Here is a 19,609-nt window from a genome sequence, read left to right on the forward strand (position 1 = left end):
GAATGGGTGGCATCTGAGCCTCCTGCACCTGTGGTCAGACTTTCCCCCATGCCTGCCCTGGGCAGAGGCTCCTCTCTTCCAGGCCTTGTTCAGGGTGACCCTGTACTTGAAGTGCCTTCTCATTTCATCACTGTCTTAAACATCAAAGTCCACCTGTGGCCCCACCTCCTTTAAGAGCTGTGTGAGCACCTTGGTGCAGATGGCTTCTCATACATGCCTCAATACAGGCTTGTGAGAGAGATAGTCCTGTGCCCATTTCACAGATGGGAAGCCGATTCAAAGACATTCAAGGACAAGTTTGATGTCACACTGCTAAGTGGCAGAGCCAGGACTCAACCCAGGTCATCTGACTCCAGGGCCTGTGCTCTCTACATCTCATTGGTTACTCAAGACTCATCCTTGGATCAGAGCCTGCAAGGGTTTTATGATCCTTTTCCCAGACACAGCTGAGGAATGAGCAGGAAGAGCTGCATTTGATAGGATTATTACTGACACTAAAAGTTAACCTTCAACTCTAGACAGTGGCTCTTCCTGGGCAGTTGGTTCCTGCTCTCACCACTGAAGCCAGTTCTGAAACCTCTCTGGGCTGGGCATTTACAGCTTTCTGTGTTACAGGTTACTAAATGCATCTTGAAAGGCTGGTTTTCCTCTTGGGAGGGGCTGACTTTACCCTTTAGGAGAATTGCAAGGCTACTAGGGCCCTGCCCATTGGGAAACGCCTCTCTATGACTCTATAAATGTCCAAGGTGGCCCCAAGGGAGGACTTCTGCAGCACAGCTCCCTTCTCAGGACGTGAAAATCTGCCTTCTCACCATGAGGCTTCTAGTCCTTTCCAGCCTGCTCTGTATCCTGCTTCTCTGCTTCTCCATCTTCTCCACAGAAGGTAGGGCAGCCCCCAGGGTGCAGGTCCCTGAGCAGGATTTCAGCATCTGGGAAGACTCTGATCGGGATTTGTTGGAGGGCAGGCCTTGGCGGGCAGGCCTTGGCAGGCAGTCCTGAGCCCCGGAAAGACGGGCTCTTTCTCCTGAACCTATAGGTTTGGGGCTCAGGACTGCCTGCAGGTGGCTTGGGGGTTCCATTCACAGCCCCTGCACCCCCAAATACATACCCAGCCTAAGTAAAGTGGTGTGTTCGCCATGCAAACACACATACAACCTCTCAGCTAGATTACTGTGCTTAAGTCCTACCTATCTAGAATTTCTGGAGCCATTCTCTTGTACTTGTGTCATGCTTGGAACAGAGTAAATTAGTGTTGGGCAAATGAATACATTAATTAGTAGACCATCTAAGTCTGAACATCCCAAAACCTCATGCCCAGAAAATATCCATGAGCAGCTGAAATGAAGGTGTGTGTGGTGGGGAGGTGGGGTATGTTTATGCATGTTTAGAAGGGGACACCATCTTTTTACCTCTATAGATATGAATATTTAGCTCTCTTGCCCTTTTTCTTCCTTTCTTTTTCTTTTTCTTTTTTTTTGAGATGGAGTCTTGCTCTGTCACCCAGGCTGGAGTGCAGTGGCGCTATCTCAGCTCACTGCAATCTCTGCCTCCTGGGTTCAAGCAATTCTCTGCCTCAGCCTCCCAAGTAGCTGAGATTACAGGTGCCCACCACCAAGCCCAGCTAATTTTTGTATTTTTAGTACAGACAGGGTTTCGCCATCTTGGCCAGGCTGGTCTTGAACTCCTGACCTCATAATCCGCCCACCTTGGCCTCCCAAGGTGCTGGGATTACAGGCGTGAGCCACCATGCCTGGCTGCCTTTCTTGATTCAGATAGCTGAGTGTTTCAATCCATTTTTCTCTTGTCTAACCCTCTAGAAACTGCCTACATTTATTTTTTGTTTTAGTGGTTATGGTTACTCAAACTTTTGGGTGGGGGGAGCTGGAGCTATAGAAATATATAAAGAGAAGAAAAACACTGAATTCCATGATTCAAGAGTAGCCATGTTCAACATTTTGTTTATTTCCTTGCATGTAGAATTTTTAAAAATTAATTGATGTACCTCTATATGTTCAAGGTTATATCTTTTTTATTTATCACTATATATATTGTTATAATCACCCAAAATGCTTATGATTGAAGATATTCTGGAAGCATTTACAACCCAGTGTCAGCAGCAGCCATCTCTGAGTAGTGGGATTATAACAAGTGTTTGTTTTACAAAGTTTCTGTGATGAAAATGTGCCACATATATAATAAGGAAAACAGTGATTAGAATTCCTCATAAACACAGCCCGTGACATGCAATTTATCAGACCTCTATTTTTGGACATGTTGGAGGTTGCCAGTGATACCCTAGTGACAATTAAATGAGGATAGATATCTTCCCCCATAAAGTTTCCTATCCATTTAGGACTATCTGCAGCAAACTCTTGAAGTAGCATTAATCAACTAATATTTTCAGGTATAACTTGCTACAAGTGAACGTACTATGATGAATTTACATGCTTAGACATTTAGATAGTTCACAATTGTATGCTTTTCCTTTTTTGAAGCAAGATCTTGCTCTGTTGCCCAGGTCGGAGTGCAGTGGCATGACCACGGCTCAGTGCAGCCTTGACTTCCAGGGCTCAAGCAATACTCCCATCTCAGGTTTCCCAGTAGCTGGGAAAACAGGTGCACACCACAATGCCCTGCTAATTTTTAAAATTTTTTGCAGAGACAAGGTCTCTCTATGTTGCCCAGGCTGGTCTTGAACTTCTGGACTCAAGCCATCCTCCCACCTTGGCCTCCCAGAGTGCTAGGATCACAGGCATGAGCCACCACACCTGGCCTACTTTGCACATTTTAATTATGTGGTAAAAGGTATATGTGTACATAAAGTATGTCCTTTATTCAGGCTTTTTTTCTTTTTTTCTTTTCTTTTTTTTTTTTGAGACGAAGTTTTTGCTCTTGTTGTCCAGGCTGGAGTGTAATGGCATGCTCTTGGCTCACCACAACCTCCGCTTCCCGGGTTCAAGCGATTCTCCTGCCTCAACCTCCTGAGTAGCTGGGATTACAGGCATGCGCCAACATGCCAGGCTGATTTTGTATTTTTAGTAGAGATGGGGTTTCTCCATGTTAGTCAGGCTGGTCTCGAACACTCGACCTCAAGTGATCCACCCACCTCAGCCTCCCAAAGAGCTGGGATTACAGGCATGAGCCACCACACCCAGCTCAGACTTATTTTCTTAGGCTAGATTGCCAAGGGGAGAATTATTATGTCAAAGAAACTACTTATTGGAAAGGAATCTGAAAAGGAGGTGTTTTGGGGCCATGTGTCTCCCAACATTGTTATTTCTGAAAAGTAAATCACAACAAGGCCCACTCTTTCCCTGGGACCTCTCGTAGCCTGGCTCATCCTGAGTTTCTCTGGATAAATATTCCTGAGCCCTGTGCCTTGGAAGGGGAAGCTCACTCACAGACAAGCCCACTAAAGACAGTCTCTCTTCCTTTGTGTCCACCCTCAGGGAAGAGGCGTCCTGCCAAGGCCTGGTCAGGCAGGAGAACCAGGCTCTGCTGCCACCGAGTCCCTAGCCCCAACTCAACAAACCTGAAAGGTAAGTACCCCCACCTCGTCCAGACTGTGGGGCAGAAGTTCTACAGTGGCCATGGGACCAGCCACACATGCTGATCAGCCCCCACCCATGGCTGGCATCAGGCTCTGGCTGGGAGGACATCTTTGTTTTGTTGATTAATTTGTTGACTCCCCCCCAAAAGTCAACAAATTAATTATTTTAAACTGAATACATTCTGCCATGCAAAAAAAGCAGGATGCAATTAGAAGATGTTATGTGGAAACACACTTACTTTAGGTGGGAGGTGTCTGAGGAGGTGACATTTATGAGACCTGGCTCATTTATGAGCCAGGAGCCTGGCTGAGGACTGTGGAGGTGGGGGATGCAGGCAGAGGAGGCAGCAAGGGTGAAGGGCAAGAGTGGGGTATGGAAGACAGATGGAAGCAGGGCTTGAGAGGTGCTCCCAGAAGCTAAGGAACAAAGCTCCCTGTGAACCCTGTGGACCTGGGGCACAGATCAGCATGCAGGTCACCAGCAGGGGAGTGGGCCTGAGGGTCCAGAGAGCCACAGCTTGGCAGGAGATAAGGCAGCCCCAGAGATGCCAGCAGGCAGCATCCAGGCTGCATGACCAGAACGAGGCCCAGAAGAGCAAGGCTGCCCTCTCCCTGAGGCCTGGGGACACTGGGAGGCCTGTGGCGGACAGGCCCAAGCTCAGGAGGGCTGCGGGCACCCAGTTCCCTGCACAGGGGCTGCAGGCCCAGAGCAGATATTCACTGGAGTTGCCCAGCCCAGGTGGAAGGGTCAGGCTGCTGGAGCTTGGGTAGGGCAGGCAGATCCCCAAGGGGAGACTGTGGACCCTGAGTCAGACAGCCTGACACCAACCTGGGGCTCCTGCCTGGACTCTGCAGCCCCAGTGCCCACTCTCAAGAGGCTGAGGAGGTCCCGGCCCCACTTGCTCCTCTGCGGCCATGGCCCATGGGGTCCATGACCAGCGTCGGAGCCTCTGTGCCTTTCCCAGCTACCAAGGGGATGCTCAGCTGTGATGCAGGAGAGGGATAGAGGGAGGAAGCAAGACAGCATGACTCCAGCCGCAGACCTTCTCCCGGAGATGCTGACAGCCCCTTCTTCCAAACTGGCATCACACCCAGCCGGCCAGGATAAAAATAACCAGCTCTCACACACCTCTTGCTGAACCAGTGTGAGGTGCCAGCCCAGGCAGGATGCAGGGTGAGCGCAGGCTGTGGCTCTGCTCCCCCAGGCCCCTGGTTCTGTGAAAGAAGGTGAAAACCTTCCAGAGAGAGGTGGAGGCGAGCCCCAAGAGCTCACACCCTCCCCCTCCACTTCCCCTCTCCTGCACCAACTGCTCAGAGGCAGGAAGTTGAGGGGGTGTGTGAGCCCCCACCACAGACACACACACAACAAACCAAAACACACAAACACAAATACCTACACACATAAGTAGATACACACCACACAACCACACACACAGACACACACAAATACATGCGCACACAGACTCACACCACACACTACAGACACACAGACACATACACACTACACAACTACACACAGACACACAGCATATACACACAACACACAGTATAGTGATACACACCTAGACACATATATACAGCACACACACCACACAACTACACACACAGACACATACTACATGCACTCTACACACACACACCACGCACTATACATACAGACACACGGACACATACACACTACACAACTACACAAACAGACACACACTATACACACAAACACACTACATGCACATACACACTACACACAACCATACACACATACATGCACACAGCACACACACGTATACCACACACAGACACATACACAAGTACATCTACACACAAACACATACCACACAACTATACACACAAACACACATAAATACATACACACAAATACACAACACTACACAACTATACACACAGACACACACACAAATACATGCACACACAGACACACACCACAATACACTCACAGACACTACACATGGACAAGCAATTACACACACACTACACAACTACACACACTACACTCCTATGCTACACACAGCACACACACACTACACACACAGATGGACAGATATACACCCAAGCACACACAGTGCATAGGAGACGTGGCCATATTAACTCCCGTACAAGTACACGTGCATCCGTTTTTTCAGTTTTGTTACTTCTGGAGAATAAATCTAGGTGTGTGGCTTCTGTGCTGAGACTGGATTTCTTTTTGTGTGTATATTTTTAAAATTCCATTGTTGAAATTTATGAACAACTTAGAACAAGAAGAGCAAAACAAACATATGTATTGGGTCCTTGCCATGTGATCTCATTTAAATCCTTGAGACCACCGTGGGGAGGTCTCGTCACCATTATATAGATTGGGAAACTGAGACTGAGAAAGAAACTGAGGCAGAGTCAGAAACTAGGATCTTTCCACCTCTTTCCACTACAACAAACTGCTTCCCCTGTAGACAGAAAGTTTTCTGTAGCCTGTGTATGAAGACATGCGCGTGCAAGCCAGACGGCTGACTTCCCAGAAGGAAACAGCCATCTGGGCTGGGATCTCAGCTCCACCACCCGCTGGCTGTGTGCCTTGGATCAAGTCACCCAGCACTGCTAAGCCTCAGTCTCCCCCTCTGTGAAGAGGGAGTTATAATAGAATCTGCCTCACTGGACCATGATGAGCCGTTGATGGGTTCATGTCTATACAGGACTTGGCATCAAGCTTGCCACATGGTGCCCCGTAAACATGTCCTGCTGTTGCTATGGAGACAGACCCAGCCCTGCCAGGGCTGCTGGCACAGGAGATGAGCAACTCCAACACCAACAACCAAAGCCTGCACGTTCTTGTCCAGGCTTGGTGGTTCCACCTTCTGTCTTATGGACTGATGCTGGGATTCAGCAAGGAGGGAGATGAATCAGTGTTCCCAGGGTGTTGTGTAAGCAATGCCAGGATTGCTGAGTGTGCCAGGCTCCAGAAATCTGGCCTCGTGTGCTCCAGTTCACTGACGTACGACAAAGCCCGTGCATCTGTCTGTAGAAATACAAATTAACTCAGAGTTGCCTAGAGGGTGTTCCTGAGCCAACAACACCAGCTATGACACACACTTGCTGAATACTGACTACTCCTCGTTCTATGGTGTCTTTCTTGAGTACTGCTTTATATCTCAGCACTGTGGTAGGCCCATGGGGATGACAATATGTGGAAGGCCCAGGACTCTGGGTCAATGTGACAAAACCATCTTCAAATATCAACATGCTAAATGGCTGATTTGCTGAATTTATTACATTTACCAGTTTGCTTTAAAAAGGCTTTTTTTTTTTTTAAGTATTTATTGATCATTCTTGGGTGTTTCTCGGAGAGGGGGATTTGGCAGGGTCATAAGACAATAGTGGAGGGAAGGTCAGCAGATAAACATGTGAACAAAGGTTTCTAGTTTTCCTAGGCAGAGGGCCCTGCCACCTTCCGCAGTGTTTGTGTCCCTGGGTGCTTGAGATTAGGGAGTGGTGATGACTCTTAACGAGCATGCTGCCTTCAAGCATCTGTTTAACAAAGCACATCTTGCACCGCCCTTAATCCATTTAACCCTGAGTGGACACAGCACATGTTTCAGAGAGCACGGGGTTGGGGGTAAGGTTATAGATTAACAGCATCCCAAGGCAGAAGAATTTTTCCTAGTACAGAACAAAATGGAGTCTCCTATGTCTACTTCTTTCTACACAGACACAATAACAATCTGATCTCTCTTTCTTTTCCCCACATTTCCCCCTTTCCTATTCGACAAAACCACCATTGTCATCATGGCCTGTTCTCAATGAGCTGTTGGGTACACCTCCCAGACGGGGTGGCGGCCGGGCAGAGGTGCCCCCCACCTCCCAGAAGGGGCAGTGGCCGGGCGGAGGCTGCCCCCCAACTCCCGGATGGGGCAGCTGCCAGGCGGAGATGCTCCTCACTTCTCAGATGGGGCGGCTGCCAGGCGGAGGGGCTCCTCACTTCTCAGACGGGGCGGCCGGTCAGAGACGCTCCTCACCTCCCAGACGGGGTGGCGGCGGGGCAGAGACACTCCTCAGTTCCCAGATGGGGTCGTGGCCGGGCAGAAGTGCTCTTCACATCTCAGACGGGGCAGGGGGCAGAGGCGCTCCCCACATCCCAGACGATGGGCGGCCGGGCAGAGATGCTCCTCACTTCCTAGATGGGATGACGGCCGGGAAGAGGCACTCCTCACTTCCCAGACTGGGCGGCCGGGCAGAGGGGCTCCTCACATCCCAGACAATGGGTGGCCAGGCAGAGATGCTCCTCACTTCCTAGACGGGGTGGCGGCCAGGCAGAGGCTGCAATCTCAGCACTTTGGGAGGCCAAGGCAGGCGGCTGGGAGGTGGAGGTTGTAGTGAGCCGAGATCATGCCACCGCACTCCAGCCTGGGCAACATTGAGCACTGAGTGAGCGAGACTCCGTCTGCAATCCCGGCACCTCGGGAGGCCGAGGCTGGCAGATCACTCGCAGTCAGGAGTTGGAGACCAGCCCGACCAACACAGTGAAACCCCATCTCCACCAAAAAATACGAAAACCAGTCAGGTGTGGCGGCACGCGCCTGCAATCCCAGGCACTCGGCAGGCTGAGGCAGGAGAATCAGGCAGGGAGGTTGCAGTGAGCCGAGACGGTGGCAGTACAGTCCAGCCTTGGCTCGGCATCAGAGGGAGACCGTGCAAAGAGGAGGGAGAGGGAGAGGCCTTGGCTGGGCATCAGAGGGAGACCGTGCAAAGAGGAGGGAGCGGGAGCAGGAGCGGGAGAGGGAGAAAGCCTTTTTTTAAAAATTAATTTTTTTTTTTTTTTTAGTAGAGGCAGGGTTTCACCATGTTGACCAGATTGGTCTCTATCTCTTGACCTCGTGATCCACCCACCTCAGCCTCCCAAAGTGCTGGGATTACAGGCGTCAGCCACCACGCCCAGCCTAAAAGAGTATTTAGAAAATTTATAGCAATCTGTATAGCAGCAAGTCTTTTTGTTGTTGTTTTTTAAGAAACAGGATCTTGCTCAGTCACCCAGGCTGGAGTGCAGTGGCACAATCATAGCTCACTGCAGCCTCAAACTCCTGGGCTCAAGTGATCCGCTTCAGCCTCCCCAGTAACTGGGACTACAGATGCATGCCATCACACTCAGCTAACTTTTCTATTTTTGTAAAGACAGCGTCTTACTATGATGCCCAGGCTGGTCTTGAACTCCTGGCCTCAAGCAACCCTCCTGCCTTGGCCTCCCAAAGTGCTAAAGTGCTGGGATTACAGGCGTGAGCCACTGCATCTGGCCCAGTTCTTTTAGAGGAAGTTTCAATGTGCTGACTCTATTGGCTCTTTACGGGCGTCAAGCACTATCCCCAAGCCCAGGGGCTGCCCAGGCTTAAGCTGGGGTCAGACTGATGGCTGTGAAGGCCCCACCAGCCAGGAAGTGCTGTGGTCCTGAAGCTTCATTCAGGCCACCTTCCTTCTACGCATCCTGGGGCCACGGTGAAGCTATCTGGGAAGACTGGGGAGGTCCTGTGGGAAGTCTGGAGCCTGAGAGGCTGCCCAGGTCCTGAGAGCTCCTTGCCCCCTCACTGTTTTTGAAACCCAGCAAAATGGCTGAGCCCATAGTGGGAGACTCAGGCTGGAAGGGGCACAGAGAGATTCCTCCCTCGCCATAGGGTTGTCTCTGCCTTCAGGAAGGAGCTCGGACTGCATGAACAAATGTTACCCATTGAGGACATGAGGTTTTCAGCAACGACGATACCAGGATGGACATGAGGGCCCAGAAAATAGACCCTGGAAAGGAGGAGGTGAAGAGGGCTGGCAGCCCATCCTTCCCAGTGGCTCAGTGAAAGGGGCCTCAGACCCACGGTCTTGCTCCTTGTGATTATATCTGTTAGCCATAGCTGCAGAACAACCCACTCCCAATGTTAGTGACCCAAAGCAGTGTTTACTCTTTTCAATGAGTCTACAGGTCAGCTGGATATTTCTTCTAGTCTTGGCTGGACTCATTCTTCTAAGATTTGGATAGGCAGCTCTGCTGATCTTGGCTGGGGTCTCTCATATTTTTGATGTCTGTGAGTCTAGAATGGTCTTGGTTGGAACAACTAGCCTCTCCTCCATGTGGTCTTTCATGCTCTCCGCAGGAGAGCCCAGACTGTTCACGTGGTGTCTGCAGAGTTCCACTTATGTAAATGGAAACACGTAAGGCCTCTTGAGGTACAGGCTCTGAGCTTCCCTCCTTCATCTCTACCACATTCATTCTGGCCAAAACAAGTTGCAAGTCCAGTCCAGATTTTAGGAGCAGGCAAATAGACTCCATATCATGATGGGAGAAACTGCAAAGGAGAGATGGAGAATTGCAACCATATTTGCAACCAGTCAACCACAAAATTTACTGTAGGAGCCAGAGAAGATAGTCTTGGGATCTGAGGTGAGGAAAGGAGGTGGAGGAGGATCAGGGGTCAGGAAAACATGTGTCTCCACCAGAAATGCTGGTGGAAAATGCTCATGAAATGGTAAGTTACGGAATGGAAAAGAGTAAGTTACGCTATATATTACTAGGATTATCACTATGGGAAGATCAAAGCACTTACCAATAGAAAAAAAAAAACAGAAAAACACACCAATATTATCACTTATTTGTGGTTAAGACATGAGTGGATGGATGAATTATAATTAAATTTATTTCTTTGTATAGCTAGTGCTTATATAGCAATTACTAGGTGTGGGTGGCACTTACATCTGCTAACTCATTTGATCCTTACAATAATCCTAAAAGTTAGATACTATTACTATTCTCACTTCTACAAATGAGGCACCAAGCACAGAAAGGTTAAGTAACTTGTTGAAGGTCCCACAGCTACTAAGTAAGTGATAGATTCAGGCTTTGAATTCAAATAATCTGGCTCGCTCCAGATTTCATGATCTTAATTACCACACCACATTTCATATAGTAATAATCTGAAAACATAAGGAGAAAGAATAATCTCATGACCATAACTTAGTAACCCTTCTCATTCACTTGTGTGTCCTTTGTTTTTCGTACAAACATGTTTACCTGGTTTTATTTTTAATTAATTATATCTCATTTTTTAATTTTTAAACTTAAGTCAGAATCATTTTTCTTCTTGTTGCTACGCAGTGTTCATAACCACAGGGTTTTGTCCCCATGAAACATTTCCATCATCATGAATTATCATTAATTTTTTATTTTATTATTTATTATTATTATTTTTTCGAGACAAGGTTTCACTTTGTCACCCAGGCTGGAGTGCAGTGGCTCAATCATGGCTCACCACAGCCTCACCTCCCAGGCTCAGGTGATCCTCCCACCTCAGCCTCCTGAGTAGCTAGGACCACAGGCGTGCGCCACCATGCCCGGCAAATTTTTGTATTTTTGGTAGAGACGGCATTTCATCATGTTGCGCAGGCTGTTCTTGAACCCCTGGGCTTAAGTGATCTGCCCGTTTTAGCCTCCCAAACCGCTAGGATTACAGGTGTGAGCCACTGCACCTGGCCAAATTATCATTACTAATTAACAATTTCTCTATTACAGAATATTCAGATTGTTTCCAGACACTTTTTTTTTTCTGCAATTAAAAACAAAACTATGGGCCAGGCATGGTGGCTCATGCCTGTAATCCCAGTACTTTGGGAGGCTGAGGCAGGAGGATAGCTTGAGGCCAGGAGTTCATGACTAGCCTAGGCGACATAACGAGACTCCCATCTCTCTTAAAAAAAAAAAAAAAAAAAAACTATAAAAATAGTTTAATGCATGCAGCTTTTTCTTTCTTGTGGATGATTCCTCCCATAAATGGGACTGATTTGTCAAAAGATGCAAATGTAGTTTTGGGACACATTGCCTGGCATGTGCCATCTGGAAGGAGACAGCCAGAGGGCCCAAGGGCACACATCCATGTGCAGACCCTCCTACCAGAGTCATTAGAAACAGGCCTCCCAGACTTAAGGCAGCTTAGGTGGGCTCCACTTAGGATCAGCCACCTTCTCTTCCTCTTCTACCAATCAATTAGGTTCCCTCTGATGGGACTGAAATAATCTGGGCTGGTCTTGTTTGCCATGAAAAGCCCCTTCTGGGCCTCCAGGGAAAAGGATAAGATCTAATTCTTGCTTTGAATTTTTTTTTTAAATGTGTTTGAAAATGCAACTTAATTGTGTTTTCCTCTCTCTCCCCCTAACCTGGCTCTGACCTCGCCACCTTCCTGTCCTTGTCCCTCTTGTCTACTCATTGCTCCTCCCAGGACATCATGTGAGGCTCTGTAAACCATGCAAGCTTGAGCCAGAGCCCCGCCTTTGGGTGGTGCCTGGGGCACTCCCACAGGTGTAGCACTCCCAAAGCAAGACTCCAGACAGCGGAGAACCTCATGCCTGGCACCTGAGGTACCCAGCAGCCTCCTGTCTCCCCTTTCAGCCTTCACAGCAGTGAGCTGCAATGTTGGAGGGCTTCATCTCGGGCTGCAAGGACCCTGGGAAAGTTCCAGAACTCCACGTCCTTGTCTCAATTGTGCCATCAACTTTCAGAGCTATCATGAGCCAACCTCACCCCACAGGGCCTCAGTCGCCACCATGTGGGCCTCTCCAGTGCAAACCAACGAGCATTCCACCATGACCGGTCACAGCTACAAATCCAGAGACCATCAATCCTGCTAGGGTGCAGGGTGGCAAGCACCCAAGGGTGGCTGACCAAGACTGCAGAGTCTCCTCCATCTTCAGGTCCATTCAGCCTCCTGGCATTTAACTACCAGCATCCAGTGGTCCCCAAGGAATCCCTTCCTAGCCTCCTGACATGAGTCTGCTGGAAAGAGCATCCAAACAAACAAGTAATCAATAAATAAATAAACTCAATGCAGACACATCCTTGTTTGACAAGGTCAGTGATAGAGCCTGAGGCACAACTTTCTGCTAGAAGAAACCTGTCCCTAAAGCCTTCCCTGCAGGCCACTGTTTGTCACAACACTATGTAACTGTGTGAGGAGCAGGGACAGAGGCCCTGGGTCCGGCACAACAGGGCTCGAAGCCCTGCCCTGCTAAGGGTGTTCTGTGTGAGCTGGGCATGTTGGGTCTCTTCTAGAAAACTGAGATTACAGGACCTACTCAGAGGGCAAATAGCCAGGTGTGAAGTGCCCACAAAGGGCCTGGCACACAGAGGGACTTGGTTCAGGGAAATCCTTGCCTCTCCTTCCCCATCCTGGGGGAGGGTGTTTATGCCCACGGTGAACACAATGCTGCAGGGCTGAGGCTCAGAGGGCACAGATGGCTCAGGTCTGAGCAGCTTATCTCTCAACAAAGCTCCCTTCTAATCCGATTCTCACAGCAAGGTGAGAAGCCCCACCGCTGCACCCTCCACAGCTGCGTAGGAGAACGCCAGGCCCCCTCTGGGCTGATGGGCGTAGGAGAACGCCAGGCCCCCTCTGGGCTGATGGGCGTAGGAGAACGCCAGGCCCCCTCTGGGCTGATGGGCGTAGGAGAACGCCAGGCCCCCTCTGGGCTGATGGGCGTAGGAGAACGCCAGGCCCCCTCTGGGCTGACGGGCGTAGGAGAATGCCAGGCCCCCTCTGAGCTGACGGGCAGAGATTCCCTGGCCCAGGGCTCTGGGGACAGTGGTGCCCAGGGCTCTGGGGACAGTGGTACCCAGGGCAAGTCAGAGTCTTTTTCTTGTCACAGGCCAGACTTTTCACATCTCTTCCATATGTTCCACTCCCAGGCTCACTCACTCGTTCCCAGGCTCCGCAGCGTTCTGTTCACCATGGGCATAAATACCCCTTCCGAGTGGGGCAGGGGAGGCGGGGACTTCCCTGAACCCAGCCCCTCTGTGCACCAGGCCCTTTGCTGCACTTCACACCTGACTATTTGCCCTCTGAGCAGGTCCTTTAATCTCCATGTTCATCTATCCCGGGGTAGTAATTGTCAGGCCCTGAGCTGCATTCTGAGGCTCAGAGATGAACAAATATGGTCCCCTGATGTCTGAGAGGCAATCATTTCTCCACAAAGCTGTGGGCACCCAGGTAAGAACAGAGGGCTGGGACTGCAGGAGAAAGAGTGGAAGACGAGGAAGGAATGAAAAGACTGCTCAAACTCAGCAGAAGACGCCAGCCAGAGAAGGGGCGCAGGATGTGTGTGTGTGTGTGGTGTGCAGAGGGGTGTGGAGGACATGGGAGGTGGGGGGGGGGGTTGTGTGGTGTATGTGGTGAATGGTGTGTGTGTACGGTGTGTAATGTGTGTGTGTGATGTGTATGTGAGGGTACAGGATTTGTGCATGTGTATATGTGAAGTGTGTGTGATGTGTGGTGTGTGTGTGAGGGTATGGACTTTGTCTGCGGTGTGTGTGCCATATGTATGTCTGTAGCATATGTGTAGTTTATACAGTGTGTGTGATGTGTGTTGTCGATGTGTGGTGGATGGCGGATGTGTGGTTTGTGGTATGTATGGTGTGTGTGTGGCATGTGTGATGTGTGGTGTGTGTGGTGTATGTGTGTAATGTATGTGTTGTGTGTGGTGTGTGTGATATGTGGTGTGTGGTTGTATGTGTGGTGTGTGTGATGTGTATGGCGTGTGGTGTGACTGATGCACTTGTATGGTATGTGGTTTGTGTGTGTGGTATGTGTGTGTATGCATAGGGTGTGTGGTGTGTGATGTATGTGTGTGTTGGGGCATGTGGTTTTTGTGTGTGTGGTGTGTGTGTGGTGTATGTGTGGTATATGGTGGATGTGTGGTTTGTGGATATTGTTTGTGGTATGTATGATGTGTGTGTGGCATGTGTGATGTGTGGTGTGTGTGGTGTATGTGTGTAATGTGGTGTGTGGTGTGTTATGTGCAGTGTGTGATGTGTTGTGTGGTATGATGTGTGATGTGGTATGTGGTTGTGTGTGTGATGCATTTGTGTGGTGTGTGGTTTGTGTGTGTGGTGTCTGTGTGATTGTGTGTGTGTGTTGGAGTGTGTGGTGAGGGATGTGTGTGTGGTGTGTGTGTGTGTGTGTTGGGGTGAAGTAAGGATGCAGCAAGGGCCAGGCAGGAAGCTTGAGTGTTGAAGGAGAAGTCAGCAACTGGACAGCAGCATCAGGACAAAAGGGAAGCAGAGGGTTCAGCCGGGGCCTATGGAAGGGCCTGGAAAGTCCTCAGTGTTTGGGGTTTATCTTGAGAGCAATGAAGAACCAGAGATTCAGTAAGCAGGAGAGAATGCCATGAGAGAGGGCCATTAAGAGACAGAAGGAAGGGAGCTGAAGCAGGGGTGGCAAGTGCAGCACCAAGGGCCAGGGTTGGGGCATTCAGAACAGCAGTGGAGAGGCTTTGGAGATGTGTTAGCTGCGGGGCTAACACGTCCACAGTGGCGGCTCCGTGCTGTGTCAGACCCTCACCAGGAACTCCTTTGGCAAAGTGAATCAACTAGCAGCAATGCAAGAGCTGGCCATTTCTGTGTCCTTCTCCTCTCCCTTGTCTCTTCTCCACCCCAAGCCCCAAAAAAGGTAAAGAAAAAAGCCACACACACAAAAATTAAACATGCGTGCTGAAGAGTCAACCAAAAGGAAGACTCAAAGACCGTGTGCCCCACTGATAAGCTGACTTGCTTCTGGGAACCATGGAAAGGAAGGGGAGCAAGAGTTCTGGAAGCCTCAGCCTCTGTGAGGGCTGTGAGGAAGACTAGATATGTAATACACACAAATAAGAGGAAGACACAGCCTGGCCTGTGGGAAAGAAGGAGCACCTTCTCTGAGGGCCAGGATTGCAGGGTCACAGCTGTGAGCCACAGCTATGAGGACACGAGGCCCTCAAGGGACACCAGCCCCTCAAAACAGCCTAGGTCAAAGATGAGAACATAAAAGGAGCAGAGGACCCTCCACTTGCTCCGCCCTAGCCTGTCCTATCTGTCCTTCTGAGGAGGGAGGGAAAGCCTGTGGTGGGTTCCCAGGCCAACAGAGACGCTCACACAAAGCTAGAGGTCCGTGGCTCCTTGGGAGCAGGTGCTGCTTCCCTCAGAGATACCAAAAACTTTCCTTCCCACTCTCACTGACCACCTTCAAAACTTGCAACATGCACTTTTAAACTTTCTCAGCAATCGCTTGAACCGGGGAGGCAGAGGTTGCAGTGAGCTGAGATCACACCATTGCACCCCAGCCTGGGCAACAGAGCAAGACTCCGTCTCAAAATAAATAAATAACTTTTTCATCAGTGGAAGAATTTCGCTCTCAAAGGGAGGTTGAGACTAAAGGGAAACTCTTGTGAATAACACTTTTCCAGTTTGGGGAGAAAACCCAAACATCTGGAAGTGACTTTAAAATAATAAAACTGGAATTCTTATGTTGCCCTAATTGAGTCTTGAAGAATCTAGACCAGTTTGCAGGTTACAGTAGCATCAATAGAGGAAGTGTACAGTCTCCATGGCAACTAAAGGGGTCGATACTCCCTGAAAGGGTGGGACCCCGCTGTAATTGATAGAGCATGAGCTTCAAAATCAGATTTGGGCTCACATGATGGCTTTGTCATACACCCACTTTGTGACATTGGGGAGGTCAGATAACCTCTCAGAACTTCTCCCCGTCCGTAAAATGAGGCTGAAACTGCCTATCACACCTCCCAGCTCATCTCTGGGCAAATAGCCCATGGTAAACCACCTTCTGGAGCCCTGCGGGGGCCATACCCTGGCCGGTTAATGCTCACACAGTGACTCCCGTTACAGACTCTGCAGCATTTTTCCTGCTTTGGGAGCATAGGTGTGTCCAGGGCTCAAGTCTGATCTCCCCAGTGGTGGCTGGACCTTGCCCATTTACTAGGAGCCTGGCAACATGTAGGTAGCTCTAGAAGCAATAAGCAGACTCAGGTTATCAACAGCTCCATCTCAGGAAGAGGTCTTTGGCACCCATCTGCTTTTTAACCTCAGTTAAACTACACTGCCCCTCAGGACATGCAAAGTATCAACCAGAATGGGGGGGAGGGTGTCAAATTATAAGATGTCCACTCTGAGAAGTCCCTTTCCACATTAAATGCAAGAATTTCAACTCAATGTTTAAATATGCTGTGCATGTAAACATTTATATATGTGCCATAGTCTCCACCACTCCCTATTGCCTTTCACCCAGCCATTTCACACATTTCCATTTCCTGCCTGGTTCAGCATGGATTTTCAGTGTATACCCCTGGCTTCTCCACTCTGCCAATTTATGGATGGATGGATAAGGAGCATGACAATGGCCATGACCAGGAATCAAGGCTTATGACCTTGTCAGATGCCTCTTCATTCATTCATTCAATATTCCTCTATTTGGCCGGGCGCAGTGGCTCACCCGTTTAATCCCAGCACTTTGGGAGGCTGAGGCAGGCGGATCACCTGAGGTCAGGAGTTCAAGACCAGCCTGGCCAACATGGCAAAACCCCATCTCTACTAAAAATACAAAAAAATTAGCCAGGCATGGTGGCACACAGTTACTCAGGAGGCAGAGGCAGGAGAATCACTTGAACTTGGGAGGCGGAGGTTGCAGTGAGCAGAGATCATGCCACTGCACTCCTGCCTGGGTGCAGAGCCAGACTTCGTCTCAAAACAAACAAACAAACAAACAAACAAAAATATATATATATTCCTCTATTCCTTCAGCCAGTCAATAATTACCCATTGAGGACCTATTTTGTGCCAGACCCTATGCTAATGCTGAAGCAAACTATGAATGAAACTCAGCCTCTTCCCTGGTGCACAGCCTTCTAGGGGAGACACAAAAGCAGACTGCACAAAAGACTTTTTTTTTAGACAAGGTCTCACTGCGCTCACTCTGGAGTGCAGTGGTGCAATCATGGCTCACTGCAGCTTCAACCTCTCAGATTCAAGCAATCCTCTCACCTCAGCCTCCCAAGTAGCTGGGACTACAGGTGTATGCCATCACACCCAGCTAATTTTTTTTTTTTTTTTGGTAGAGACAGGTTTTCACGGTGTTTCCCAGGCTGGTCTTAAACTCCTGGGCTCAAGTGATCTGCCCACCTCGGCCTCCTAAAGTGTTTGGATTTTAGGCATGAGCCACCGAGTCAGGCCTACTAAAGTCTTTTAAAGGCTCTGTTGAGGTTCCAAATAGGGAGCAGTTCTGCTTGGAGGCAGAGGTATGCTGGGAAAAAGAATCTTCTGGGAAGAGAGAGATCCTTTGATGTGTTCTTCTACTCAGTCTCAGCCATGTGGCAGGCTGAGAAAGCAAAGGAGACTACTGTAGGCAAAGTCAGGGTTAGAGGAGGCTCTGCCCACCCGTATGAATGCCCATACAAGCCAGAAGTCAGAATGAGTGGGCAAAATGGTTACTGGAGCCACTAACCTATTAGATGGGTACAAGGAAACAGGTGGCACCACAGAGTCCCTCAGTTAAAGAGATAGGCAAGGTCTCAGATAGGAAAGGGACCCCATCCTCATGTCAGAGGAAACTGAGATAGCCACTCTACACCTGGCCTGGGCACAGCAAGGGGGCAGGGGAAGCCACATGTCACAGTAGATGGGTATCCAGGCTCCCCAGGCACACTGAGCCCACAGCTGAACTACTAACCTCAGAGCTCACTGCGTGGGGCGGGACTCCCAGTTTCCAGCCAGGGGAGGACATCCTGGCCCAGACCTGGCCCAGACCTGGACTGGGACAGTACCTGACGGAATTGTATCCAGAGACGGTATGTCCAGTACACAGTTGATACATCCAGGCCTATTCAGATCCCCTGACCCTATTCCATCAGACTCAGTACCAAACTCTGCCTTGGGCCAGGACTTTCCTATCGTGAGCAATCATTTTGTTGAAACTTTGGACAGAGCAGCTCAGGATGCCAACACACCAGGACAGAGGTCAGTCTGTCAAATGGTCTCACCCTCACTGTCTCAGACTGCTGGGGCAGAAGCAGGGCACTAGAAACCTATTGCGACTGTCTACCCGACCTGGCTCCCCCCTCATATTGTCAGGAAATGAGCCTGAATCGCAGGCACCTGCTGCTCACCACAACCTCACTACCAGATGGAGCCTGGAAGGCACCTGGCCCAACTGTTGTCAGTGCAGGTATGCACGTGTGTCTATGCGTGGAGATAAGATGTGAGTGGATTCACACATTGTTGGATATGTGTGTATGTGTGTACAAATGGGACTATGACTCTTGTGTATGTTTGTGGGCAGCTGTGTGAATTTGTGTCTATGCACATGGGCAAGGGACTGTGGGTTGGCACACTCAGGTAGATCAGATAAAGGCAAAGACATGGATGTGCACGTGAGCCTGAGTTGGCATATTGGCAGACTTACAACACATGCATGCCCAGGCTAACAGCTGACATGCCAATTCTCGCTTATCAATAGCTGGAGCAGCTGCCATAAATCCACCAGAAGAAGAGCTGTCAGAAGCTGACTTTAAGATGAACTATGTGGTACTGCACTGCAGGTACCATGGCAAGGAGGCCCCAGGAGACACGGAGCTCACCACCCTTCAGGGGTGACGGGCATTTGGAAGACAGTGTGACTGGTGTGCCTGAGGCTGCCCAGGCTCTGTAAGTGAGGGCCAGGTCCCATGTCTCATGGCAGATGAGTCCTACTGAGCCTTGACAAGCCAAGACCTTCCATACTGCAAGGTCAAGATCAGGGTCCATGGTGAGAACCACCATGAAGAGCTGCTGTTTTCCCAGGTCCTTAGGTGATTTGAGGACAGGATTGTATCTAGGGTGACCACCAAATACCAGGTTACCCTAGGCTTTGCTGGTTTTAGCATTGAAAGTCCTGCATCCCTGGAAACCCCTCAGTCCCAGGCAAACTTGGGCAGCTGGTTACACTAGCAGATCTGAACCTAAAACAGCTGAAGAAAGCAGCAGGAGTTGGAGTGGGGGGTGTGGAGGGTCTTTCTCAGACCCTTCTACATCAGAATAGAAGTCAGATGTAATGGTGCTGCCTGTATTCTCAGCTGCTCAGGAGGCTGAGGCAGGAGAGTCTTTTGATCCCTAGAGTTCAGGGCTAGCCTGGGCAACATAATAACACCCTATCTCTAAAAAGAAAGAAGAAGAAAATACAAAGTAAAATACAAAACTGGGGCTCTGGAAGGAATGTGTGATGTGTGAGTGAGAGGCCCAGAAGC

General features: G+C 49.6%; 1 protein-coding gene across 1 annotated transcript; it reads left to right on the forward strand.

Annotated features, from left to right (window-relative positions):
- The first annotated feature begins 762 nt into the window (after positions 1-762).
- Positions 763-12,401, forward strand: GPR15LG (G protein-coupled receptor 15 ligand). The gene is made up of 3 exons (XM_003828214.5): positions 763-883; positions 3,450-3,539; positions 11,788-12,401. Exons 1-3 carry the CDS (start codon positions 814-816, stop codon positions 11,871-11,873), a joined length of 246 nt encoding a protein of 81 aa, XP_003828262.1. The 5' UTR covers positions 763-813; the 3' UTR covers positions 11,874-12,401.
- The last annotated feature ends 7,208 nt before the right edge of the window (positions 12,402-19,609 follow it).

The sequence above is a fragment of the Pan paniscus genome, chromosome 8, assembly GCF_029289425.2.
Source record: "Pan paniscus chromosome 8, NHGRI_mPanPan1-v2.0_pri, whole genome shotgun sequence".
Lineage (NCBI taxonomy): Eukaryota > Metazoa > Chordata > Mammalia > Primates > Hominidae > Pan > Pan paniscus.